A 23,831-nucleotide genomic window follows, 5' to 3' on the forward strand; every position below is an offset into this window, starting at 1 on the left:
TATGGATAGGCCGCGAGTCAGACGACTTCTATTGACTTCAAAGACAGCCGTCTGTGCGGTTTCCGCAGAAAAATAGAACAGGCTGCGATTTAAAATCCGCTTGCGGAAATTGATATCGCTATCTGCTTATGTGAGCGGATCTGCGAATGCTCTATTTTTTCAATGTGTGCCGAATGAAGCTGAAGATCCGCGCAGGTGATGATCGCGGATTCCACAATTCAAATCCGGTCATGTGCCGCCGGCCTGAAGGAGAAATAGTTGTGTGTGAGGATGAATTTAGTCGTAACACCGATTCAGAGGTAACCCCATCGGCCTCGAGGTGTGCCTGGCAGGAGGTCCGTCCATCTTCGTGTGGGGTGTTGGGATATAAGCATCCCACATCCATGGCGCACAACAGGTACAGTAAAAAAGCCACAGAGATACGCGCAAAAACCGCAACTCCCGATGTGCATATGCCCGTGTGAATCTGGGCTTAACCTGGATTTTTTTTCTTTTTTTTTAATTAAACTTTACAGAATTTTTATTTTAGTTTTTTCGTCCCTTAGGGGGACTTGAAGACGTGACCGTTCAGTCATTAGTATAGTACACTGCATTACTTATATACTGCATTCTACTAAGGGTGAATGCACACGGACAGATTTGAATTGCGTAATCCAGATTGGGCGACGGCCTCCGTATTCCACAGCAAAGACCGCCCAGAGCATGAAATGGAAAAATGATCCTTCGTGCGCGCGAGTTCCATGAAAACCAATTGCGGTTTCCGCTCACGAATAAGAAAAAAAAATTGACATTGTGGACGGGCCGCGGATTCAGCAGGAAAAGCAGTTTTAAAAAAAAAAAACCTGTACTGCCCATGTCTGACGGCGAGCCGTGCGAACCATCCGCAGTACAGAAGAGAACACAGGCACGCCCAAATGTCGGCTGGGCACAGGGTACGCTTCTGCTGTGGCCTCCCTATGCGTAATCTGACGCACCCGTGTGCCCGCGGCCTTACCCTATGGCAGCGATCCGTCAGCCTGATACGCTGAGTTACATGGCAGACGCGGAGGCCTTGGTCAGACTTTACGCTGCCTTGCTGATGGCTGACAGAAGGCGCTCCCTGCCAGAAGCCAGCCAAGGTTACAAGCCCATTAGTAAAAAGCCGCCTAAGCCGTCACTGAGGGGTTAAACAGAGGAGCCGCAGGCCTGCCGCTGATGTCTCATCACCTCAGGCTCCTCCCGCCATTCCCTCCCAGCAGACCGTTATCCGCACCGCCTCCTAGTTCTTGCCAGTCATCGTGACCGCGCCACACCTTACAAGAAATGGCTTCACTTCCCGTCAGGTTCCTCATCCTCAGCCCACCCTCTCCTCACATCTTCCCGCCCCACCGCCGCAGGCCGCGGCAACAGCTGCATCCCCTCGCCCAGTACAGCCACGCCCACCCCCGTTACACAAGCGGTACCGCCCCGCCCATTCCATCCCGGCTGCTTCACTGCTCCTCCGGCCGCTCCTCATCCCTCTGCTGCTGTCAGACCGCTCACCGGCGCCATGGTCCGATTCGTCGAGAGTCTGGTAAGAGGGGGCGGCCATAGGGGGGGGGGGTCTCACCTGCCGGCCAAGTGCCGGGGAGCTCCTGGGCTGCAGCTTCACAACTTGGGGGAAGTTTTCTTTAGAAGTTCAACTTGTGGCTGAGAAAGTTTCTCGGTAGTTTTGTTGCATCCAGAGCGGCCGTGACGAGCGGGGAGCCCCGAGATGTGATAGCCAGGGGAGAGATAGTCCGGTACTGTGATAGCCAGGGGGGAGATGTAGCAGAGCTGCGTGTGTCCTGTATCTGGCTGCACCTGTATAGCCAGCTCTTGGGGGCTAATGAGCAGAGTCATGTCAGCCCCTCTGTACAGAGGATGGGGGCTCCATGGTGTAGCCCTGAGAGACGGTATGTGTAAAGATGACTCTGCAGTTCTTGGGGTGGGTAATACGTTGTCGGCTCGTTAAGTTGTTTGCTATATAAGTGACTAACGACTGGACGATCGGTGTTAAAAGCGATGGATTAGTGAAGGAGCCGCCGATGACTTTCATGCTGCATAAAATGAGCCATTGTTGTTTGCACGGAACTACTAGCGTTCAAACTTATTTTTTTAACGGGTTGTTCCGTGTAAGCGCGTTTCAGGGTATGTTTACACGTAGCAGAAATGCTGTAGATTTAGCCTCATAAAAAAAACTGCAGCGTTTTCACTGTAAACACTTCAGCAAAAGAAAGTCAAAAGTCGAAGGCCGCCTGCAGACGAGCGGGTCGGATCCGGCAGCGAGAATTCTCGCCGCGGGACCCGACCCGAGAGCCTGCAGGGACGAGCGCGTACTCACCCGCGCCTGGCGGCCCCGACTCTTTCATGTGTCGGCTGCGGCGCATGCGCAGACCGGAGCCGGCGGCCGGGTGAGTGCGAGAAACGCACAAAAATAGGACATGCCGCGGTTTGTTTGCCGCGAGAGATTTTGCGCGGCCAAACCGCGGCCGTCTGCATAGGACTGCGTATTGTAATGCACTCCTATGCAAACTTTCAGTGGCGGGATTTCCGCCCATGTGCAGGCGGCCTAAGTCATCTGCGCTTCCGCACTCCGTCTCATCTCCATAGTCTTCGCGCTCTTGGCTCCCCCTTCACCGGGCACTCGGTAGACTAGTGAGCACAGCGCCGTTGGGCAGGTCTACTAAAGTGGCGTCACGCTAATTAGATGGTAACGGGTGAAGGAAGCGCTGAGAACGAAAGGTTTTAGGCCTCATGTCCACGGGGAAAAGAATTAAAATCCGCAGCGGATTTTAACTCTTCTCCCGCAGGCGGATCCGCACCCCATAGGGATGCATTGACCACCCGCGGGTAGATAAATACCCACGGATGGTCAAAAGGGAATTAAAAAAAATATGGAGCATGAAAAAAAATGGACCATGCTCCATTTTCGTGCGGGTCTCCCACGGGGTCGGCTCCCGCGGGCTTCTATTGAAGCCTATGGAAGCTGTCCGGATCCACGGGAGACCTAAAATCAGAATTTACTCACCTGCTCCGGATCTTCCCTTCGCCACGGCTTCATCTTCCCTCCGTCGTGGCCGGATCTTTTTTCTTCGGGCCGGCGCATGCGCGTGGCCATGCACATCTGCCGGGCCGAAGAAGGAAGATCCAGCCGCGACGGAGGGAAGATGAAACCGTGGCGAAGGGAAGATCCGGAGCGGGCGAGAGGTGAGTTAATTCTTATTGTAAGCGCTCATGTCCACGGGGCAGGAGGGACCCGCTACGGCTTCTCCATGGAGAATCCGTAGCGGGCCTGATTTTCCCCGTGGACATGAGGCGTTAGAGTTGGGAGCGTGGTGTCTCCGGACGTGAGCTGCGGCAGCACAGCTGACGGAGTCAAAATCCGCAACTTTTGACTGTTTACTATGCAGAAATGCTGAGGAATCTGGTGCGGAAATTCCACCGCCTTTCCACTGTGTAAACTTGCCCTTAGTCTCCTGGAGACCTCGGCCATGTGTTCTGCTCCACCTGGCCGGCCTACTGAGGTCACTAATGAAGTGTCACAGTCCACAGACTGATGAGGGTTTCCCTAAATTAAGGACAACCCCCTACCAGAGATACAAACAAGACCCCCTGCCTTTTTTTTTTTGGAAATCTACGCATCTCTTTTAGCCCACTAATCTCAGGAGCATGACATACTCGGTGGCAAAGGGGTCTGAGGGTCTTGTGGCCATACTGAACCACTTCCATGGGGCACGGGGCTATTCTCATCGGAGACATTTGTTATATCCTAAGTGGCACTTCCAGGACTCCCACCTATTGGAAGAATGGAGTCGCCTTCCCACAATCAGCACCCTGGAGAGGAGGAGACAATGTATGGGACTCTCTCCATTGTAGATGATGGATGCTACAAAGTGCACCCTTAGCACTTGTCCTAATATATAGGGGACCCAGACGTGGCTACTTGTCCTAATATATAGGGGACCCAGACATGGCTACACAGTGCACCCTTAGTACTTGTCCTAATATATAGGGGACCCAGACATGGCTACACAGGGCACCCTTAGTACTTGTCCTAATATATAGGGGACCCAGACATGGCTATACAGTGCACCCTTAGTACTTGTCCTAATATATAGGGGACCCAGACATGGCTACACAGGGCACCCTTAGTACTTGTCCTAATATATAGGGGACCCAGACATGGCTATACAGTGCACCCTTAGTACTTGTCCTAATATATAGGGGACCCAGATATGGCTACACAGTGCACCCTTAGTACTTGACCATTCCTGTTTCTCTGTTATGTCCCCCCTCCTCTTCACCCTGACACGGATTCTACCTGTGAGCAGCCATACATAGATAATCAGTGCCGCACAGAATGGCATTGTGGGCCACATGTGTCCACCAGGATGCATATTGTGCACCCCTGCTGTAGAACATGTTAGAGGAAAGTTCCCGACTTCCTCTAATCACTGTTATTTCTGAGTAAACTGTTCAGTAAAGTTAAGTAACTTTATCACAAAGAGTCTGACTCAGATAAGGAATGGAAGGGTAAGGAGTTCATTCTGAGGAATACTGTGGCTTTTTGTTCTATTAATCAAGCCGCACACCCAGCAGCACTCTCCTCTTCTAACTAAAAAGTCAAAACTTCCCCTTTTAAAGGAGTTAACCTATGAAAAATATTCATCATGTAACCACGGGATTGGTAATAATTGCTGGGGTCACCACCGATCACTAGAATGGGGGTCCCAAGCCCTCCCCCCCTGTTCCACAGAAGCTTGAATAGGTTGGTGGTCACACATGCGCTCTCCAGGCTTTGGGTGCTGGGAGTTTTCTAGCCCAAGTAGATCATATAATTTTTGTAAACCCTTCCATTTTTTTATATGCACGTCTGCACAAAAACTGCTTCTGCCCCCTCCTAATCCTCCGTATATAAACAGACAAGTTTTATGGTCAGTGAAGCTGTGAGTAACTGGTTTTACTTGACATTATTCTGTCTGCTGGGAACAGTAATAAGGCGCGCCCGCTGATGTATTACCCATGGGGCAGTAGGTCCGTCCACATCACCCTATGATGAAGGTGAAGAGTGTGGCTCTCGTGTACAGATGATAGTTATGGGGAAGCCGTTGTCCATGGTAACACTTATTTTAGCTTTTAGCATTTGGTGCAGGTTTTGACGTGGACCCGCAGCGGACGTCGTCCCTTCAGTTGAACTGAAGGGGTGAAATCTGCTCTGGATTTGCACCAAAACCTGGTGTGGATTTTCTACGGCAGGAAATCCGCAGCAGATCTGCCACGTGTGACTGAATGCGCCCTCAATCTCCACTGGAAAATGAAAGGGGGAATCCAATGGATTGTGACTGTTGGGTTCTGTTCACATCTGGGTTCTCATTTTCACACTCCATCATGGAAAATGCACTTTCATCCGGGAGTTTAGAGCAGATTTTCATCGGAAGCGCCAATTTAAGCCTCCAACGCAAAAGTCACCGCAGTTTTATTCTGCGTAAGTTTACCTATGTGCTCAGTGTTACCCGCCACTTGTGAAAGGTTTGCTACCGAATGATGGCGTCCCAATACAATCATTCATTATTCAGCATGGTGTCACATTACAATCATTCATTATTCAGCAGGCTGTAAAGCTGCATCGTGAGTGCGATGCACCTGAGTGGGAATGGATGATGCTTCCCATGAGTGACCGTGCCAGACCACCAGATATTGTGCGCAGCAGGTTGATGAGGGGCATACAGACATCATAGATATGCCTGAGAAGTTCTACCGTTTCCCCTACAGCGTCCAAGCAAGACTGAGTCTACATTCACGAAATGCGTGTAAATACGAACGCCATTCTTGTGAATGGAGTTGTAGACGTGAGCATGTGGTGTGCAGGTGAGTGCGATGGATTGTTTCCCATTGATATTTATTGGAAACACTGGCCAATCCTCTGATGCTCGTGAAACTTCCATTGCTCTTTTTAGAGAGAAGGTTAAAGGGAAGCTGTCCCATCCCCGCGGCAGCATGAGCCAAGTTCTCGTGCTGTTATGGGATGTGATGGGGAATCAACTGGTGCATCTTTACTTTCCTCGCCCGCTCCTGTGATCCATCTGTCACCCTGTGAAGTTTGGCGCAGCATGAAAATCTGGCACTTTCAGAGTCCCGTGTACACTCTCCTATAAAAGGGTTAGATTTACGTGACGCCCGCTGACTTCACCGAGCGACAGCTGGATCGCAGGAGCCGGCGAGTATGAAAAATGCATCACTGGGCTCCCTGTCATGTTCCCTAACACTAAGTTTATGGTGCTGTAGGAATACAACAGCTTCCCTTTAAGTAAACCCCTTAAATGGAAATAACCAGTATAAGAGAGAGCGTTTGTCCTCAATGTCTCAGAGCAAAATATTATTTGTGAAACCAACCATGAGGCAAACCTGGAGAGATGGGACGGTGCGCTGGTCCCAGGGGTGCGAGGCGGTCTGCAGAATCTGCTTTATTATGTCTGTCACACATAACGTGGCTGCGTATACCTGGAGCTATAACCGCCGCTCACCTCTCCACTGTAACTTTATTTGTGACTGATTTGGTAAATTTTTAGCCACTTTCCTCTGATAACCTATACCAGTTACTGCTGAGCTTGGCTCCTAAGAAGTCTCTACTTATTTCCACTGAGGAGTCCTAGTTTTGGCTTAAAAAAAATGCAAGAAAAATTAATATGCATAATGTGTCTTTTCCTGCAGTGGCGGTTTCAACTCTGCTTTTCATAGCCAAGATGGAAAAACTGGTGGACTGTCCCAGCCGTCTTTCGGAAAGAGCAGAGCGCTGTTTCCCTAGCTCTCATTAAAATAAATGGGAAGTATGGAAACATACAAAACCAGTACAAGTTGGGTCAGCAAGTCCCGCACATCGTCATGCAGGCTGCCCCTGAGAATCTTGCACCCAACTTTAATGCTTGTATCCTTAGGTTAAAAATGCTGTCGTACTTTCTGTGAGCCGCTGCTGGACTTGTTGGACGCACTAGTTTCATTTGTGCGTTCACGGCTCATTTTGAGGAAGCGACGACGGCTTCTTGTAATATTGCGTGTGGATTTATTGCACCCATGTGTTGGGAAATCCAGATGATATTTCTATTTCCTCTTACAAGTGTTAAGTAGAGTTTATGAAGCTACATGGGTGTCTCTCCACACCCCGAGGCCTTGTCCATCACTCTGATGACGGATATTACATGATGGGTCTGGCAGCGAATGTGGATGAAGGCAAAATCCGCAATCCAACAGTCTTCACTGCAAGAAACCTGTTCTTTGCCCTGAGGGGACGTTCCATCACTGGCATCGCTCTGATGAAATATTAACCAATTCTGTGCTCTATGAAAAGTACATTACCAATACAGAAAGAACAACTCAAACGGAGGTCCACAAAATCTTCAGCATGTGTTTTTTGTTTTTTTTTTACCTGCTCTCCTCAGCTCCTGGTGATGAGGGTTTCGGCAAGGGTCATCCTCTCTGCAAGGAGATCCATTGTGGTGTATTTTCAAAGTGCAGAAGAATCCATACTAAACTTTCCCATTCCATATGTTTTTGAATGCAGACACCTGATACTGGCCGTGTACACAGACACCTTCTAGCAAGTTTGTCTCAAAGTGTGATTTAAAAAGGAAAATGTTTTTTTCCTTGCGTATTTTTTTTGTCTGCCCATAGTATGCTTTAAGCCCCTGTTAGAACCTGTAATCTCTGCATTAGGGTACTTCCTTATGGGTGAGCACGATATAGTTCATTTTGCTGCCACTTTAAGACTTTTTGATAGCTTTATTTAAGAGACTCGTATCTTTTAGTAAATTAGGTGTTTCTCACTCCAACACTTTTTTTTTTTTTTCTTAATGGCTGCTTGTCCTAGTGTGCAGTATGACAGTAGAATTAGGAAGGGTTCCTGTATCCAGTGGGCGCTTTTGCATTACTTTGTATCCAGCTTTCTGACATCTCCAGAGTCGCTGTATGTTTTCTGCATCACCAGAAATGTATCCGAAGAAAGATCTTACCTAACAATACTGCTGAGTCACCGTGTGTAATCTGAATTCCTGTTGTAATGCAAATAGCCAGTCAAGGCATGGCTGGAAATTAGTTTAACTGTTAACCGTCTGCCTGTACTGTTATGGGAAACTAGAACACTGCTGTGTATCTGCCCTATTGGGTCATATGGCCATCGTATAATGAGGATCCTTGCTCAGAACCCTTTCTAAGAGCCGGATTACAAGGTCGCTAATATCACAATGTAATGCGTTTGTACTAGACACTTGGAAACCTCTTCCTTGCCTCAACTTCCACTTATGAAATGTCAGCTGAACCGCCTGATCACTGCTGTGGCTCCTATATGGAAGTAGTTGTTTGAGGTAAAACAGTTGTTCTGCGCTAGGATGTTACCCTAAAACTATGAATTTTAATCAGAATTTAGCAATTACGGGAGGCTAGGGAACCGTGGCATGGTGGAGAGTATTGGTTCATCAATGGCATTGGCTCAATCATATCTAACAGCAACCCCCCCAATCCCCTCTGTACTCGAGGATTCTGCTTTCATGCTCTGTCCAGGGAGCAGGAAAGGAGAATTCACTTGGCCAAACTGTTCAGTCTCTGGACCCAACTGATCATAATGGGGTCCGCCCGCTTTCTGCCCAGCTGTCCGGCTTTTGAACAGAAGAAAAAGCAGTGCTGGATGTTCAACGCAGATGTGAAACCACCCTTATCCTGTGTACATTCTGACGGGTGAGCACAATATGTGGCCGAGAAACCCACCTTGATATCGTGCTCATCACCGTGCATTTTAACCAACAGTTGCTACGCGGTTTTCAGGCAAATACGCCTCGCATCGCTTCTGTGAAATCTTGATCTTCATGAGCAATCGAGGATTGCAAGTGTTTCCCACTGATTTCAATGGGAAACCCTGCATGGGAGTGCTATGCGATGTATCTAAGGGCCCGATGCGTCCCGCAAAAAAAAAAAATGCGTATGATTCCACTCTAAAGAATGGAGCTCACATGAGTTTCGCGGGCGGTAGCCTAACTTTAAGCTCTTTGAACAGCATGGATATTTCCTACATACATCTGTAAATGTTTAAACTTCTGTTATTTCATTAGGACTTCCCATCTATATAGATGGATATGGGATGGATGGATATGGTTGTGTAATAGATTTGTCTGATCATACTACAAAACTGTACCCCCGACCCTCACCTGCTGTTTACTCCGTACTTGTAAAATGTTGCAGTGTATCGTACTCATGTCTTACGCTGATACCGCTCTCTGGACTCTAACGAACCAACCCTAATTTTTATTTCAGGATGATTTTAAGGCCACCTTGAGCGATGCTGGTGACAAACTTGTAGTCGTTGACTTTACAGCCACATGGTGTGGGCCATGTAAAATGATTGCACCTTTCTTTGAAGTAAGTAATGTCTAAGTTCTGTAGGGGCTCTTTCACAGGGGCGCTGGGACTTTTTGCCGGCCACAGCGAGGCCATGACTTTAATGTATGGGAGGCAGCCATGACCAAATCACGGCTGCATCTCCCATTTATGCACCCATTAAACGGCCCAGGTGCGGTAGGTATATACTGCACTTGGAATACTGTCGGGCGGGAGGTGAAGAGTCTAGCTCTGTTAAACTGCAGTCCCCTCGACGGCTGTCGGCAAGGGGACGGGGCGAGAGCTAGTGTGCTAATCTCCCACCCTTGCTGGCAAGAGGGGTAGGGAATTTAGCAGAGGGGGAGAGAGTTTAGCCTCTGCTTAACTCCCTCCCACCTTCCTTTTTCGGCAGCTCCCATAGGAATCGGAACTATCTCTTTTCCGGCCAGAGTAAAAACGGCCGGCTGGAATGCTCGCCGCATGCTCTTTTCGGTCAGCTGTTTTCACACAACAGAAAATCGCCTATCTGAAGTGATTTATTGGAATCCAATGCATCAGATGGTTGCGATCCTTCGGTTAATGTTTTATTGCAGCAAAATTGCCGCGATAAAACGCTCGTGTGAAGCCAGCCGAAGGCGGAGTTCTCATGGGACAGAAGTCTCGCGAAATGACGCAGTGAGACCGCACGGAAAATCCATGGTATTTTCGCAGCGGAAAGGTTGCTACTAAACCTGCGCTGTTTGGCGCGGGTTTGAAGAGGCTTTTCTGCCTGTATTCTGCTGCAGGAATCCCTCCCCATAGAGAGAAGAGAAGCCTGCAGCGGAAACTGATGATTGACATGTTGTGGATTTGAATTCCATGCCACATGTCAGTTTCCACGTGGCTTCTCCGCAGCGTGTGAACAAGACTTTTGCAAAACTCGGCCTCTTTGCTGCTTAGTCTCGGGTTTACAAAAGGACAGCGGAATTTCCGTGCGAAAAGTCCGCACAAAAATTCCATGGCAACTCCGCCCCTGTGAGCCCAGCCTAAGAACTTTATCACAAGAGTGTCAGGGTGAGGACAGATGTGACGGGTGCTTCCCGCAGTGTGATGTTACAGAGGGGGTACTTCATGACTATTTTCCAGCTATAGGATAATGCATAGGACTACTTCTATAGTCGCTCCTGGATTTCACATAAAGAAAAGTTTTTGCAGATAGTTGGTGGACTTTCATCTAATAATGGCCATAAGTAATCTCACATCTTGTTCGTTCTGTCATTTCTTTCTAGGAGTTGAGTAAAAAGTATCCCGATGTTGTATTTATTAAGGTGGATGTGGACGATGCACAGGTAAAATATAGATTTCCTCCAAATCTCTCATTTTGTTTTTAAAGCTATCCGACAGAAGTGACTTAATACAAGCGTTACAACACAAAATCTGGAAGAACTGAACAGTAAACAATTCCATGCGAGTCAAGAGTTTTATTAAGTTTGCTGGCTAAAATGGAAAAAGCTGATGGAGGTCGAAGGAAACCATTATTTGGCATCTAACATGGCAGTAAACCTTAAATAGCATGATTAGTAAATATAATCTGGTGTTTTTTGTTTTTGGCCAACATTGAGATCTGTTGTCTGTCTATATATCTAATCTAGCTTCATGAAGGCAACCGACAGGTGAAGTGAGATTTCATTGATTATCTTGTTACAATGGTACTTGTATATCGGGCAGTGAATCAGCTCTTATAGGTAATGTGTCAGAAGAAGGGAAATTGGGCACGTCTAAGGATCCGAGCAACTTTGACAAGGGTTTAACTGATGCTAGACGTCTAGGGCACAGCAGCTGTAAAATGGCATGTTTTTTAGGTGGTTCTGTATGCAGTGGTTAGGACTTACCAAAAGTGGTCCCAGGAAGGAAAACCAGTGAACCGGCAACAGTCTTGGACGTGTATATGTTTTTGTTTGTTTTTTTTTTTGTCGGCTGCTAATGGATCATTTATTATGCGTTAAAAATGTATTCTGGTAATCACAACTGTAGGGCGGTAAAAAAAAACCGTCTGGAAGATTGCCTGAAGACCAGGTATAAGAAATAAGCCAATCCTGTTTTAAGATGGTGCAGATGAGGAAGTCAGAAATATCTGCTCAGTTCCATAACTCGGACCAGTTACTATGGAACTGTTGGGGTGCATTTTGTGTGTGAACCCAACCTTAAGGTGGGGATGAATAATAAATCTGCTTTGCTAGACAGATATGGTTTCCGGCAAAGTTTTGCATTGTCTAATCTGTTGTTTCTCAACTCCATTCCTCGGGGACCCCCAACAGCTCATGTTGTCAGGGTTGCACAGGTGATGTCATTAATGTCCGTGCCTCAGACATTGCCACAGGAGTATCCTGAATACATGACCCCCGGTTACCTTGACATTTATTCTGCATGGATTGGGTAAAACATAACCTAAAGATGCAGAATTGTTCTTGGGTGCTGATTTAAATCATAACTCTTAACCATTCCTGAATACTTCGTTGTTATGGCATCTTTTAGATTTCTCATGAATCTTTATTTTTTTTTTTTTCAGGATGTTGCTTTACACTGTGATATCAAATGCATGCCAACCTTTCACTTCTATAAGAATGGAGAACGGGTATGTATTCGTGTTTTATGAACATCTTAGGCCCCCCTGCACACGGGCGGAAATTCTGTGCCCGCCTGCATAGGATTGCATTGCAAAACACAATCCTATGCACACAGCCACGATTTGTCCGCATAAAAACACGCGCAGAAAACAAATTGCAGCATGTTCTATTTCTGTGCGGGTCTCGCAGAGGCCTACACAGAAATGTCAGTAGTGACGGGCCGGCTCCGCTCTGTGCATGCAACGGCTGGCCGGCACATGGCAGAGACGGCAGACACCGGGAGCGGGTGAGCCGCAGGCCTCTGCAGGAGCACGGGTCTGCATCCCGCAGTGGAATCCGACCCGGCCGTCTGAAGGCGGCCTTAGAGCTATAAACTCCTTTTGAATGTTTGTACACAGTGGGCTTCATCCCTACTGCCTAAAGTGTCCCGGAGCCCCACTTGTGGTAGTAACAGCTCAGTCACAACTACCAGGTTCTATAGATTGTAGTAAGTAGGGTCCAAGTGGAGTAATTTGGGTAGAATAGAATTTGTGTGCAGTTATCAGGTATAATTTGGTAAGCTATATTTTAGATTGTGTGTATTTTAACTAAGCTTGACGGAATTTGGGTGTAATGCGATCTCTTCCTGAAAAACTTACCTTAAACAGTTTACCTAGGATAAAAATGACCCTTCCAGTGTGTGTGTCCATTCTAGCCAAGATTTATTTATCACATGATCCCCCTGGCCATCTGAAAAACCTGAACTGAATATAGCAGAATTCAAAATGGCCACCAAAAACCTCTCCACCAAAAAATGCAGGCTTCCCTCCCAATTAATACTTTTTTGACCAGCATGAGTTGGATGTTGTACATTGTAGCTGCTTATGTTATGTCTCTCAAAAAGTGTCCATCATTAAAATAGGAATTCCTGATAAGGCTCATCGTTGTCTTTCAGTATGCTGAAAGACAATGATGAGCGACGGCTTAACGAAAACTGCTTTTGAGCGATAATGGTTGTCTAAATGGGCCTTTAGACATACGAGAGGCTTGCGTTAAAGATGATCTGTAATTCCTACAACAGTCTATAGAACCAGACTGTAGTGGCTGAACTCTATGTCCACTTTTTAAGAGTAGTATCTGTTCTAAGTGTCTATTTCTGTGAGTGTAATATCAAAGTATAGGACTGGCAGCATGTGAGGATGCAGTAAAAGTGGTTTTCTCCTATCATAGCAAAATAGTAGCAACGTTTCAGCCTTGCAGCCTTCCTCAAGCAGTTGCTGTGAGTGCAGGAGACCAGCAGTCTTGTTTCAGTTCCTGATTGCCAGTTTCTGTCTCCATCTTCTGCGCACAATAACTTTTTTTTTTTCTACATAAAACTTATTTTTACTTTTTTCTTTTAGTCCTCCTGGGGGACAACAACATGCGATGCTTAGATCGCTTATGCAGTATGATGTAATGCCATGTATTCTGACAGGCTGCCTATCAAGCCACCCCTCAAGGATAGCTTGATAGGCATTCTGCCATGACAGCCCTGCGGCCTTTCAGAAGGCCCCCAGCTGCCATGACACCCATACGGCTCCCCTGATCTCACCGCGTGGGGGCCGTACGGGATCCCCGAACATCGTCCGGGGGATTTAAATGCCGCTGTCAGATTTAACAGCGGCATTTAAAGGGTTAACAGTCCCGATCGGCTGAATGGGGCTGTTGCCCGCTGGTGTCAGCTGTAATAAACAGCTGACACCTGCGATGTATGGAAGGAGATAGCAGCGCTATCTCCCTCCATACATGTCCTGCAATGGCAGGACGTAAAAACACAATAGGGTGGTCACTAAGGGGTTAAATGATCCAGGCAGACCTAGAGGAACAAGACGCATGTGCCGTCTTATGTTTAAGGCAAGTATGTGGCCCTTAATCATAGTTATCAAGGCACATGTGAGTGACGTATGTCAGAATGAGAGATGAGCGAGCGTACTCGCTAAGGCAAACTACTCGAGTAAGTAGTGCCTTATGCGAGTACCTGCCCGCTCGTCTCTAAATATGCGGGGAGCGGTGGGGGGGGGGGGGTGAGAACTCTCCCGCTTACTCCTGCAACTCGCCGCTCTCCCCCGCCGACACCCGAATCTTTAGAGACGAATGGGCAGGTACTCGCATAAGGCACTACTCGCTCGAGTAGTTTGCCTTAGCGAGTATGCTCGCTCATCTCTAGTCACAATATAAAACCAAGAACACACGACACCAGAAGCAAAATACAGTTACAAGGAAACGGAGTAAAAAATATATAACTAATAATTCAAGAAGTCCAGTCAGCAGTTCATAAGTTTGCAAAATATGCATCCAAAATGCCTCTGTCAAGAAGTTTGCGCTTATTATCTCCACCCTATAATGAGCGGTTAACTCTTTCAGATTATCATTGAAGCCCTGATCATGAGTGCTTTTATAAAGCCATGTTGGATCCCTTTCAACATATTCCTGGTAAGAATCTAAAACGGGTGGATGGGACTGGATCGTCTAAAAACTGGATTGGTAACATTCACGATCTAGCATGACCAGTAACATTGCTTGACCCAGATTCACTATGTCACAAAAAGAACTTTCAGCGTTGCTCAATCTATAAACTGTAACACCACTTCTGTGGTTTATCTCATCACATGTCTCCTGCCAAGTGCAGTGTGTTGGGTGTTCTGTCTGCAGCCTATAAACTAGGATAAGACGACCTACATCTGATATTGAACCTGCTGGAAGGAAGAAGGTATCGGCTGTTTCATCACACTTCTTTTTGGCTCAAAGGGTTTTTTTTTTTTAAATTCCTCTACAAGTCTACCGTAATAAGAGTTAACCGCCCATTACGGGGTGGAGATCATCGCAAACTTCCTAACGGAGGCATTTTGGATGCTTATTTTGCAAACTTATGAATCGCATGGTGTGATCCGCCGACTGGACTCTTTATTATTAGCTGTATATTTTTACCTGGTTTCCTTATAATTGTGTTTTGCTTCTTTTCTCTGGTGTTCTTGTTTCAAGCGCCCCATTTGCTTTCTCTTGTGATGTTACTCACATGTGCCTTGATGCCTATGATTAAGGGAAACCTGTTAGACGGCTCATGCTGCTTGTTCCTCCATGTCTGGATCATGTAATAGACAGTCTGTGCCTGGGAGCCACTGCAGAGGAGCTGCTTTCTGGTTTGCATTTCTACAATGCAGAAAAGTTACAAATGGGTTTGTTGCAGGATTATGTAAATCTGCACACTATTTCCTCTTCTCCATTGACTATTTGCACTAGAACATCTGATTGGAATTTCTTTTCCTTGAGTTATTTTCTGCATCTTATTCCTAGAAGCCGAAGGATTAAGCCAAATTGCCTAACTATAAATGATTTCCATGGGTTTTGCCTGGAACGTAGTATAGATTCTAAACTATAGTGATAGTCTGGTTACTCTGTAACTTTAATGGTTTGGGCTTAATTTTTAAGTATAAAATGTCCTTTAATTATTATTTTTTTTTTTCCATCAGGTTCATGAATTTAGTGGTGCCAACCAGTCCAGTTTGGAGCAGAAAGTGCAGGAACTGAAATAATCCTATGTAATTGGTGTCTACTTATTTTCTGTACATTATGACCATATTTTATCAGTGCTATCAAATCGCATATGAAGGAAAATGCACCATTTCTCTCTATTTGAGCTCGCTAGAACTTGCATTATTAGCTGTATATTTTTACCTGGTTTCCTTATAATTGTATTTTGCATCTTTTCTCTGTTCTTGTTTCAAGCACCCATTGGCTTTCTATTGTGATGTGTTACTCACATGTGCCATGATGCCTATGATTAGGGAAACCTGTTAGACGGCTCATGCTGCGTGTTCCTCCATGTCTTCCTGTCTGGATCATGTAATAAAGACTAAAAGCTTTTAACCCAACGCCGGACTTTCTCCATTCTCCTGTGCATCAGTTGTGGTTTCCGGCCAGTCCGTGCCTGGGAGCCACTGCAGAGGAGCTGCTTTCTGGTTTGCATTTCTACAATGCAGAAAAGTTACAAATAATAAGTTTGTTGCAGGATTATGTAAATCTGCACACTATTTCCTCTTCTCCATTGACTATTTGCACTAGAAGATCTGATTGGAATTTCTTGATTGCTCTTCTGCATCGTATTCCTAGAAGCCGAAGGATTAAGCCAAATTGGCTAACTATAAATAGAATCCATACTACGTTCCAGGCAAACCCTATGGAAATCAAAGTATAGTGATAGTCTGGCTACTCTGTAACTTTAATGGTTTGGGCTTAATTGTTAAGTATAAAATGTCCTTAATTATTTTTTTTTCATCAGATTTATGAATTAACTGGCATCGACAAGTCCGGTTTGGAGACGAAAGTTCAGGAACTAAAATAATCCTATGTAATTGGTGTCTACTTATTTTCTGTACATTCTGACCATATTTTATCCGTGCTACCAAATTGAGCTCGCTAGAACATGTTAATGTGTCCATTATGCCTCTATTTTACTGTATATGGAAAGAACCAAGGACATAAGATGAATAAAATGGCTGCTAGACTGTCATTCTCTGTTGTGGTTTTTCAGTTACATTTGTGGTTGCTCAGTTAACCAATTCACCAACAAAGTTGTGGGTTAAAAATGTGCTTGATAAATACCATATTTTTCCATGTATAAGACAGAATTTTTTAATTTTTATTTTTTGCCAGTTTTTCAGGTTGTCAACCTGCATCTTATACACGGGTGGAGGGGCTGGCTCAGGGGGTGTCTAATACTTGGCAGCCGGCGTTCGGGTCCCTCACGATGGCCGCATGATATTGAATGACTGGTTCATCCAGCGCTGGCTTTCATTGGCTGATGCGGCGCTAGATTAACTAATCAGAGTACTAGCTTGCTGGAAGCTGAGTATTCAAGCCCTGCTTCCAGGAAGAACTGCTCTGTCGGCGTGAAGGAGGACACTGAAGCCTGTAACAGCAGCTGAAGCTATCGCGAGGGACCCAAACGCCGGCTGCTAGGTGAGTTTTTTATTTTTTTATTTATTTATTTATTTTTTTTACATGTAGCCTATAGTGGAATTTAAACATAGAACAGTACTGTTTTCATGTTTAAAATCAAATTTTTCTTTTCCTCAATTTTGGGTTGGAAAGTAGGGGGTGCATCTTGTACATGAAAAAATACAGTATGCTAATGGGCAAATGTATGTGGACACCTGTATCACACTTTGTGCGTGCTAGACTTGTCATTCTAGAGCTGTGGGTGTTAATATAGTTTCCATAGCGTCCATTCTGACTCCACACATGGAGGTTGTGGTGTTCTTCATGCCGGGTGGACGCTATGGCTGTATCTCGCCTCACGCCGGCCGGAACCTCTCGAGTTGACAGACGGCAGGAGGGTCTGCAGCGTCCGGGATCCGACTTCCACTTCGCAGCAGAAGGAGAGCAGTCTGGAGACCACAGGACCCGCGGCAGGTGCAGCCGCATCTTGCGCCTAGGTCCTGACGTCTAGTGGCGGCCAGCTCTCAGTGATGGTGCCATGCGTGAGATATGTGGATCATGGTTCAAAATCCATCCATTGTGGCTTCAGCATGAATGCTTCCCTCGCTGGATACAGCTTTGAGTGCTGCTGGTAATTCCTTCTCCTGGCGCCGTGCGTGATGACGACACACTTCCCCCTGCAAAATAGCGGCAGATTCAAACTCAAACGCCATCTGAGTTGCTGGTCTCTGTCTTCACCTCTGAGACCTCATGGAGAGTGCAGAAGGTGACAAGGGGATGGTTCCAAGCGTGAGTAGTCCACTTGGACAAAAAGTCTGCACAAATCTTATGCTAGATATTGGGGTAATGGCTTCTCCTGTTTTCAGGCGGAAGCATTAAAAACCAAAAGCGATAAGGTGCATCTTTTAATCCGCTTCTTATGTTCAAAAAAAAAAAGATGGACAACAGCGTCAAAAGGCCAATTTGTCCTGAATGCAGTGCAAAAATTAAGGACGAGCAGCAGAATTTGTTGCAGGGAATTTGTGCCATGGTCCGTGAGGAAGTGCAGGTATTGCGGGCAGAACAGTTCCCTGATCCTCAACCGGGGCTATCGAGGAAGAGGGTTCGTGCACCGGTTTACGAAGTCTCATCTTCAGAACAATCTTTGATTCGATAAGAGGGTATTCCTTTCTTCCAGAAGTGAAGACTTCTGAAATCCTTTTAATCAGCAGACTTAAAAAGAAAAATTATGTATCAATTAGTGAAGCAATGTGGATGTTGGGTCAAATGACAGCATGCCTTCCTACTGTGCTGTGGGCACAATTTCATTGTAGATCCCTGCAGCGAAAAATCCTGTTAACTTGGGATCGAAGTCTATCTCTCTCCACGCTCAGGAAAGAAGTAAAGTGGTCTCTTTCACCTTCAATTTCCATCAATACAGATGCCAGTGGATCCGGTTGGGGAGCTGAGGTAGCGGGTAGAGCGCTATAAGGCTCCTGGTCAAGCTACAGCAGTACCCGGTCACCTAATTATAGAGCGCTTGGCAGTCTGGGAAGCTTTAATCCAAGCTAAGAACATGCTACATGTAAAACTTTTAACCGATAATGTAACGGCTGTATTTTATTCGCCACCAGGGAGGCACGCGTCATCCTCACATGCCACATATGGCGCAAAGGATTCTGTCATGGGCAGATAATGTGGAGTTGCTATCAGCAGTCCATCTGAAAGGGTCCCTGAATTGTAGAGTGGACTTTCTAAGCAGAGAAAAACTAGATCCAGGAAATTGAAGTATACCAGCACCTTACGACCCAGTGGAGCTAACCGCAGGTGGATTTGTTTGCAGTGAGGAAGAATTCCAAATGCCGTGACTACTTCTTCCTGAACCCCGCGGATCATCCTGTGGCGCTGGACGCACTGTCCCAGAAATGGGATATGACCCTGGCGTACGCTTTTCCTCCTCTTCCTTTTATTATCCCGGTGTCTCCAAAAAATACAGAAAAGTTGGACGACTGTGACTGAAGAGGCCATGGTTCCCAATACTCAACTCGTTGGCGATACAATGCCCCATAGCACTGCCTCTCAGGGAGGACCTTTTGGCTCGGGGTCCGGTGTTCTTTCAGAAGGTTCGTGGGCTAAAATGAACAGCCTGGTTTACTGAAAGGCAGAAATTGAAAAGTCAGGGTATGTCTCATAAGGTAATCGATACCCTGCTAAAGTTGGAAAAGCGTTACTTCAAATATCTATTCCAGAGTATGGGAAAGATTTTATGCTTGGTATAAACCAGATTGTCCTGATATAAACAATCCCAATAAGTAAAAATCCTAGATTTCCTCCAAACAGGATTAGACAAAATCCTTAGCCCCAGGACCTTGCAGGTTCACACTGCAGCTCTCAGCTCTGTTTGACGTTCGCCTTATTGAGAATAGGTGGATCAAGAGATTCTTAAAAGGGGCAGATAGGCTTAAACCCTTTATAAGGAGACTGGTCGCCGCATGGGATGTTAATATCGTTCTAGAGGGTCTATGTAATTTGCCTTTTGAGCTGATTTGGGACATCTCTCTAAAGAACTTATCCCTCAAAGTTGCATTCTTAATAGCTATAACATCAGCTAGATGAGTTGGGGAATTCAGGCTCTATCCTGTAAAGAGCCTTTCTTGAAAATACGAGATCGGGTAGTATTTAAAACAAGCCTGAAATTTTCTCCGAAAGTAGTATCCTCCTTTTCATAGAGAACACGAGATAATTTTGCCCTCCTTCTGTCAAAATTTTAAAAACCTAAAAAAAGCGACTACACAGTCTGTGCGTTGGGCAGTTCTAGCTTACCTACAAGCCTCTGAGTTTTCGATCGGAATTTTTTTTTTCCCTTCAGTTCCAGGGACATAACAAAGGCAAATCCATATCAAAAGATACAATCACAAGATGGATTAACCCTTTACAATCCACTGTCTGACAGCTAAAGACATTCTGATTGAAGGCTGTACAGCTCTGATGTCGGAAGACGTCTGGCCGGGTGTTACTGCATATTACTGGCCGCTCTGTTATCGGGGGGCCTTTCCAGCATGTCACCACATTACTGGCTCTAGCCAGCAGATGATGCCATTGTAAAATGGCAGAAAGGGAAAGCCCCCTAGAAACCCTGAATCCAAAATTGGATCGCAAAGGGTTAAGAGTGCTATAGAATCAAAGATTTAGGGGTACCAGAAGGCATAAGAGCCCATTTCGCTAGGGTTCGTGCTTCCTCTTGGGCCGCACGCGGGGGTGCGTCAGCAGAACAAGTTTGCAGGGCGGCAACTTGGTCAAATATCCATACGTTTTCAAAGCATTATAGGTTAGACCTTCATGCGGGTAGGCATTTGGCCTTCAGACGAAAGGTCCTCCAGGCAGTAGCCCCCACTTAAAAAATGTTGGTGATTTGGTATACATCCATGTGTACTGTCAGGATAGAAAGACTAGAATTCTGTTTACCGTTACTTCCTTTTCCATAAGCCCATCATGACTGCACGTACTTTCCCACACTTGACTTGTGTGTTGTACATGTGCACGTAACATGTTGTTTTTCAGCAATAAAAGAACTGGGCCATGTATCCGTTGTCGTGATTTGAAGATGATTTGTGCAAATTTGGCTACAGAATTTTATTACGTTGAAACAAATAAAATCCTCTGTTTTTTTTTTTTTTTTTTTCAAGAAATGGAACAAGCTGAGGCTTTGAAAATCTGCAACATGGCTGAAATCCACAGCAGAGTTTTTCTGCTGGTAGTTAATAGGGTTTGTTTAACCCTACTAGCCTTGTACTGTACAGAGTTGTAGAAAAAAATCCGCAACTTGTATGCGATGTGTAAAACTGACCTAACACCATTAGAATTCATGACTCGCTTGGTGCATGTTGATGTGTCGCTTATTTTAAGTGTGTGTGTAATATATATAAAATAAATTATAAAAAAATTTTGGGACATAGACATTAGGGGAGAGCACACTTGTACTTGCAGCAGCCGGTGGACTCCCAAAAAAACCATAAAAACAGCCATTTGGTCTTTACTAATTTTTTTTTTTCAATTGCACATAGTAAATGCTGGACATTCACGCAATAGATTTAAGGATTAAATGAAGAAAAAATGTAATGTTTTAGAACCCTTCTGGTGGAAGCCTGGGTTCCAGTTAAGACAAATGCTGCTTCTAGTTTTGGTAATCAGTCATTTTAGAATGTTTTCCCTTTGATGCATCTCTAATTCTCTCAATCTTTTTGTTAAGAATGTTTCTCATACATTAATTGGCAACCAATCAAAGAACTAGTATTTTATCATGGGCAATGTTATGGAATGCCTTCTGCCTGTTGGGCAGTATAATACGGCATTCACATTTCCTGTCCAAGTCAGGTTTGTTTGTATTCATTAGTTTCCTGGCAAAGACCTGAATTGGCGACTTTGGTTCAGTTGTCCTTCTTGTGCTAACGAAGGAGGTCTCTACAGATGTACTCTTCCTCTACCAAGTGGTTATGGCCGTTGTTGGCCATGGAAAATTAAGGTGCATTTACACACACACAGACGATTGCTCAAAATTCGTCAAACTGACAGTTTTGAGCAATTAATTTAGCATAGGTACTAATGGGCTAATTAGCCTATTAGTAGCTAACTAGCTTCATTTGTATGTACAGTAGTGCCTTGGCATAAGTGTCATTTTTTCCATGATGGAGCTCTTGACTCAAAACACTCATATGTCAAATCACTTTTCCGAATTGAAATGCCGTTAATGCGTTCCAGATTAATGGCATTTCAATGGAGAAACTAACTATACTACATGTGTGTATTAAAAAAACAAACTCTCCTACTGCAAGCATTTCGGTCCTCGCGATGGTCTGCGGTGCTGCTGCAGGCTGCCATGTCCTCCACCACGCAGACAGTATTTCTTCCTGGAAGCCGGGCTTGAATACCCCGCCTCCTGCAAGCTAGTGCTCCGATTGGTTAATCCAACGCCACATCAGCCAATGAAAGCAGGCACTGGATTAACCAATCACAGCCATTCCATGATGTCATGTGTTTTCCATATTTCAGAACATTATTTTAACTTTTTCTAGACCATCATAGCTTCCCTCCAGGACTCCCTTCTGGGAAGCTGTGCCCAAATAATTGAACTGTATATTCTTCCTGAAGGGTTTTTTTTTATTTTTATTTTTTTCATTCAATCAGCCTGTCTGCTTCTGATGACATGAGTGGAAGATAAAAGGTGTGGCTGGGGGAGCCCTAGATACCCCGGGGCTGTAAAACCCATTTGTCAAAATTCCAGGAGGTTGCGTCACATACAGTATCTTCCCCTCCCTAACTTATCTGCTCGTGCCCAGAATTATAAGCTTTCTGAACCAATTCATTTGACTTTAAAAAAAATAAATAAATATGATACTAGTCCTTACTGATTACATCAGTTAGCCCTTTGAGGATCAAGGGACATTTGGCCCATAGTTTTAAACACTTTACTTTTGTAACGGTCTTGTATATATTGTGTTTCTTCCTTTAAATATTAGCACTTTCATTTTTTTTTAATAAGCACTGCTATTTTTGTAATAAAAATTTTAAGTTTAGTTCTTGTCGCTCTATATTTAAAAAAAAAAAAACACTATAGCCCCCGATCATATGGTAATTTTGATGGCTGGAGTGAAATGAATACCTGTACTCTGTAAATATCTTGAATTTAGGTTGGCTGACCTGCCTTCAGTAAATCTTTCTGTGGTGGCAGTATGCATTTCCGCAGTCGTCTCCACGACAGCACCAATTGAGATTGCCTCCTCCTGATAGGACAGGAACATACTGAGAGGTTCAAAGCTCCCCCCCCCCCCCCCCTTCCCTACTTTCCTCAGTGTCTTCCTGTCCTGCCAGGAGGCAGGATCTCTGAGAGGGGCTGGTGGAGAAGCCAGCCAGGATTACTTACAGGCGGATCGGAGGGCAGTGGGTCAGCCTGTCCTCCCTTCCAAGCCAGATGACTCCCGGGCCAGGTTCCTCCTGCGGCGGCCCATGGGGGGTACAAAGCGGGAGCCTCAGTCCCCCTCGTCCTCCCTGCAGAGTTACAGCGCGGCGCTCTAGGAAGCCCTTTGACGGCGGGGCGCCGCGTCACGTGTCCAGCGCGATGACGTCATCGCGTCTGCATAAGGAGCGGAGGGGGCGGGGCTTAGCGCAGGAGCGCGAAAATTTAAAAATATAGGAACCTGAGAGAAGCCAGAACAGACCAGCAATACAGGTCGCAAGGTGTTTGCAGCACCGGTACAGAAAGGAGTGCTCCAGCACCAGAGACAGCTGAAACCTCAGTCTCAGCGGCCGTAAGTAGCCAGTGCGGCAAAAAGTACAATGCAAATATCCAGTGTATTGTGTATGGAAAAATTGCATATTTACCCGCAAAAATGCTTTATTTGTCAGGGGGATAAAAAAGACATCTCCTCCTCAACCCCCCCCCCCCCCCCCGCCCCCAGAACAAAACTCAGAAAAGGCGTGGAATGCGGGACGAGACTGCCAGCTACGTACCAGAGGCCTCTATGCAAGGCATGCGTAGCTAGGCTAGTCAGAGAGGAATCAGGGGGATTCATGGAGGACGTTAGGAAGCTGGTGAAAGGAGGTTAGATCAGCCCCAACGTCACAGCTGGCGCCGCCAGCGATACGCCAGAAAAAGGCGTATGTTCCCGACGAGCCTTCCGACTCCGAGAGTTCTATCGGGTCGGAGCAAGAGGAACAGGCGGCCGAGGAGTCCTCCAGATGATGAGGACCACAAAAGATACTTATTCCATCAAGACGACTTAACGGAATTGATTGAGTCAGTCAGGGCTACACTAAAAATGGAAGAGCCCAGAGAACCACGTACCTTACAAGATGAGATATTCGGGGGACTAGGGGAGAGGCGCAAGCATACCTTCCCTGTCCACAAGAATATCACCAAAATAATCCAGA

The 23,831-nt window shown here is 45.8% G+C and overlaps 1 protein-coding gene across 2 annotated transcripts; it reads left to right on the forward strand.

The window, feature by feature from the left end:
* Positions 1 to 1,400: 1,400 nt before the first annotated feature.
* Positions 1,401 to 16,497, forward strand: LOC136628462 (thioredoxin-like). 2 transcript variants are annotated; one of them, XM_066604387.1, is made up of 5 exons: positions 1,401 to 1,552; positions 9,301 to 9,405; positions 10,632 to 10,691; positions 11,912 to 11,977; positions 15,458 to 16,497. In XM_066604387.1, exons 1-5 carry the CDS (start codon positions 1,529 to 1,531, stop codon positions 15,518 to 15,520), a joined length of 318 nt encoding a protein of 105 aa, XP_066460484.1. In that variant the 5' UTR covers positions 1,401 to 1,528; the 3' UTR covers positions 15,521 to 16,497. The 2 variants fall into 2 exon arrangements, with proteins under 2 accessions (XP_066460484.1, XP_066460485.1); XM_066604388.1 differs by having other exon boundaries at positions 16,267 to 16,497.
* The last annotated feature ends 7,334 nt before the right edge of the window (positions 16,498 to 23,831 follow it).

Source organism: Eleutherodactylus coqui, chromosome 5 (genome assembly GCF_035609145.1).
Source record: "Eleutherodactylus coqui strain aEleCoq1 chromosome 5, aEleCoq1.hap1, whole genome shotgun sequence".
Lineage (NCBI taxonomy): Eukaryota > Metazoa > Chordata > Amphibia > Anura > Eleutherodactylidae > Eleutherodactylus > Eleutherodactylus coqui.

What these genes read in the sequence shown, in the direction of transcription:
- LOC136628462 (XM_066604387.1), top strand. Translation starts at nt 1,529, where the DNA reads ATGGTCCGATTCGTCGAGAGTCTG. An exon ending in TCCGATTCGTCGAGAGTCTG is followed by an intron (nt 1,553 to 9,300) that starts GTAAGAGGGGGC and finishes TTTTTATTTCAG; the next exon opens with GATGATTTTAAGGCCACCTT. An exon ending in TGATTGCACCTTTCTTTGAA is followed by an intron (nt 9,406 to 10,631) that starts GTAAGTAATGTC and finishes ATTTCTTTCTAG; the next exon opens with GAGTTGAGTAAAAAGTATCC.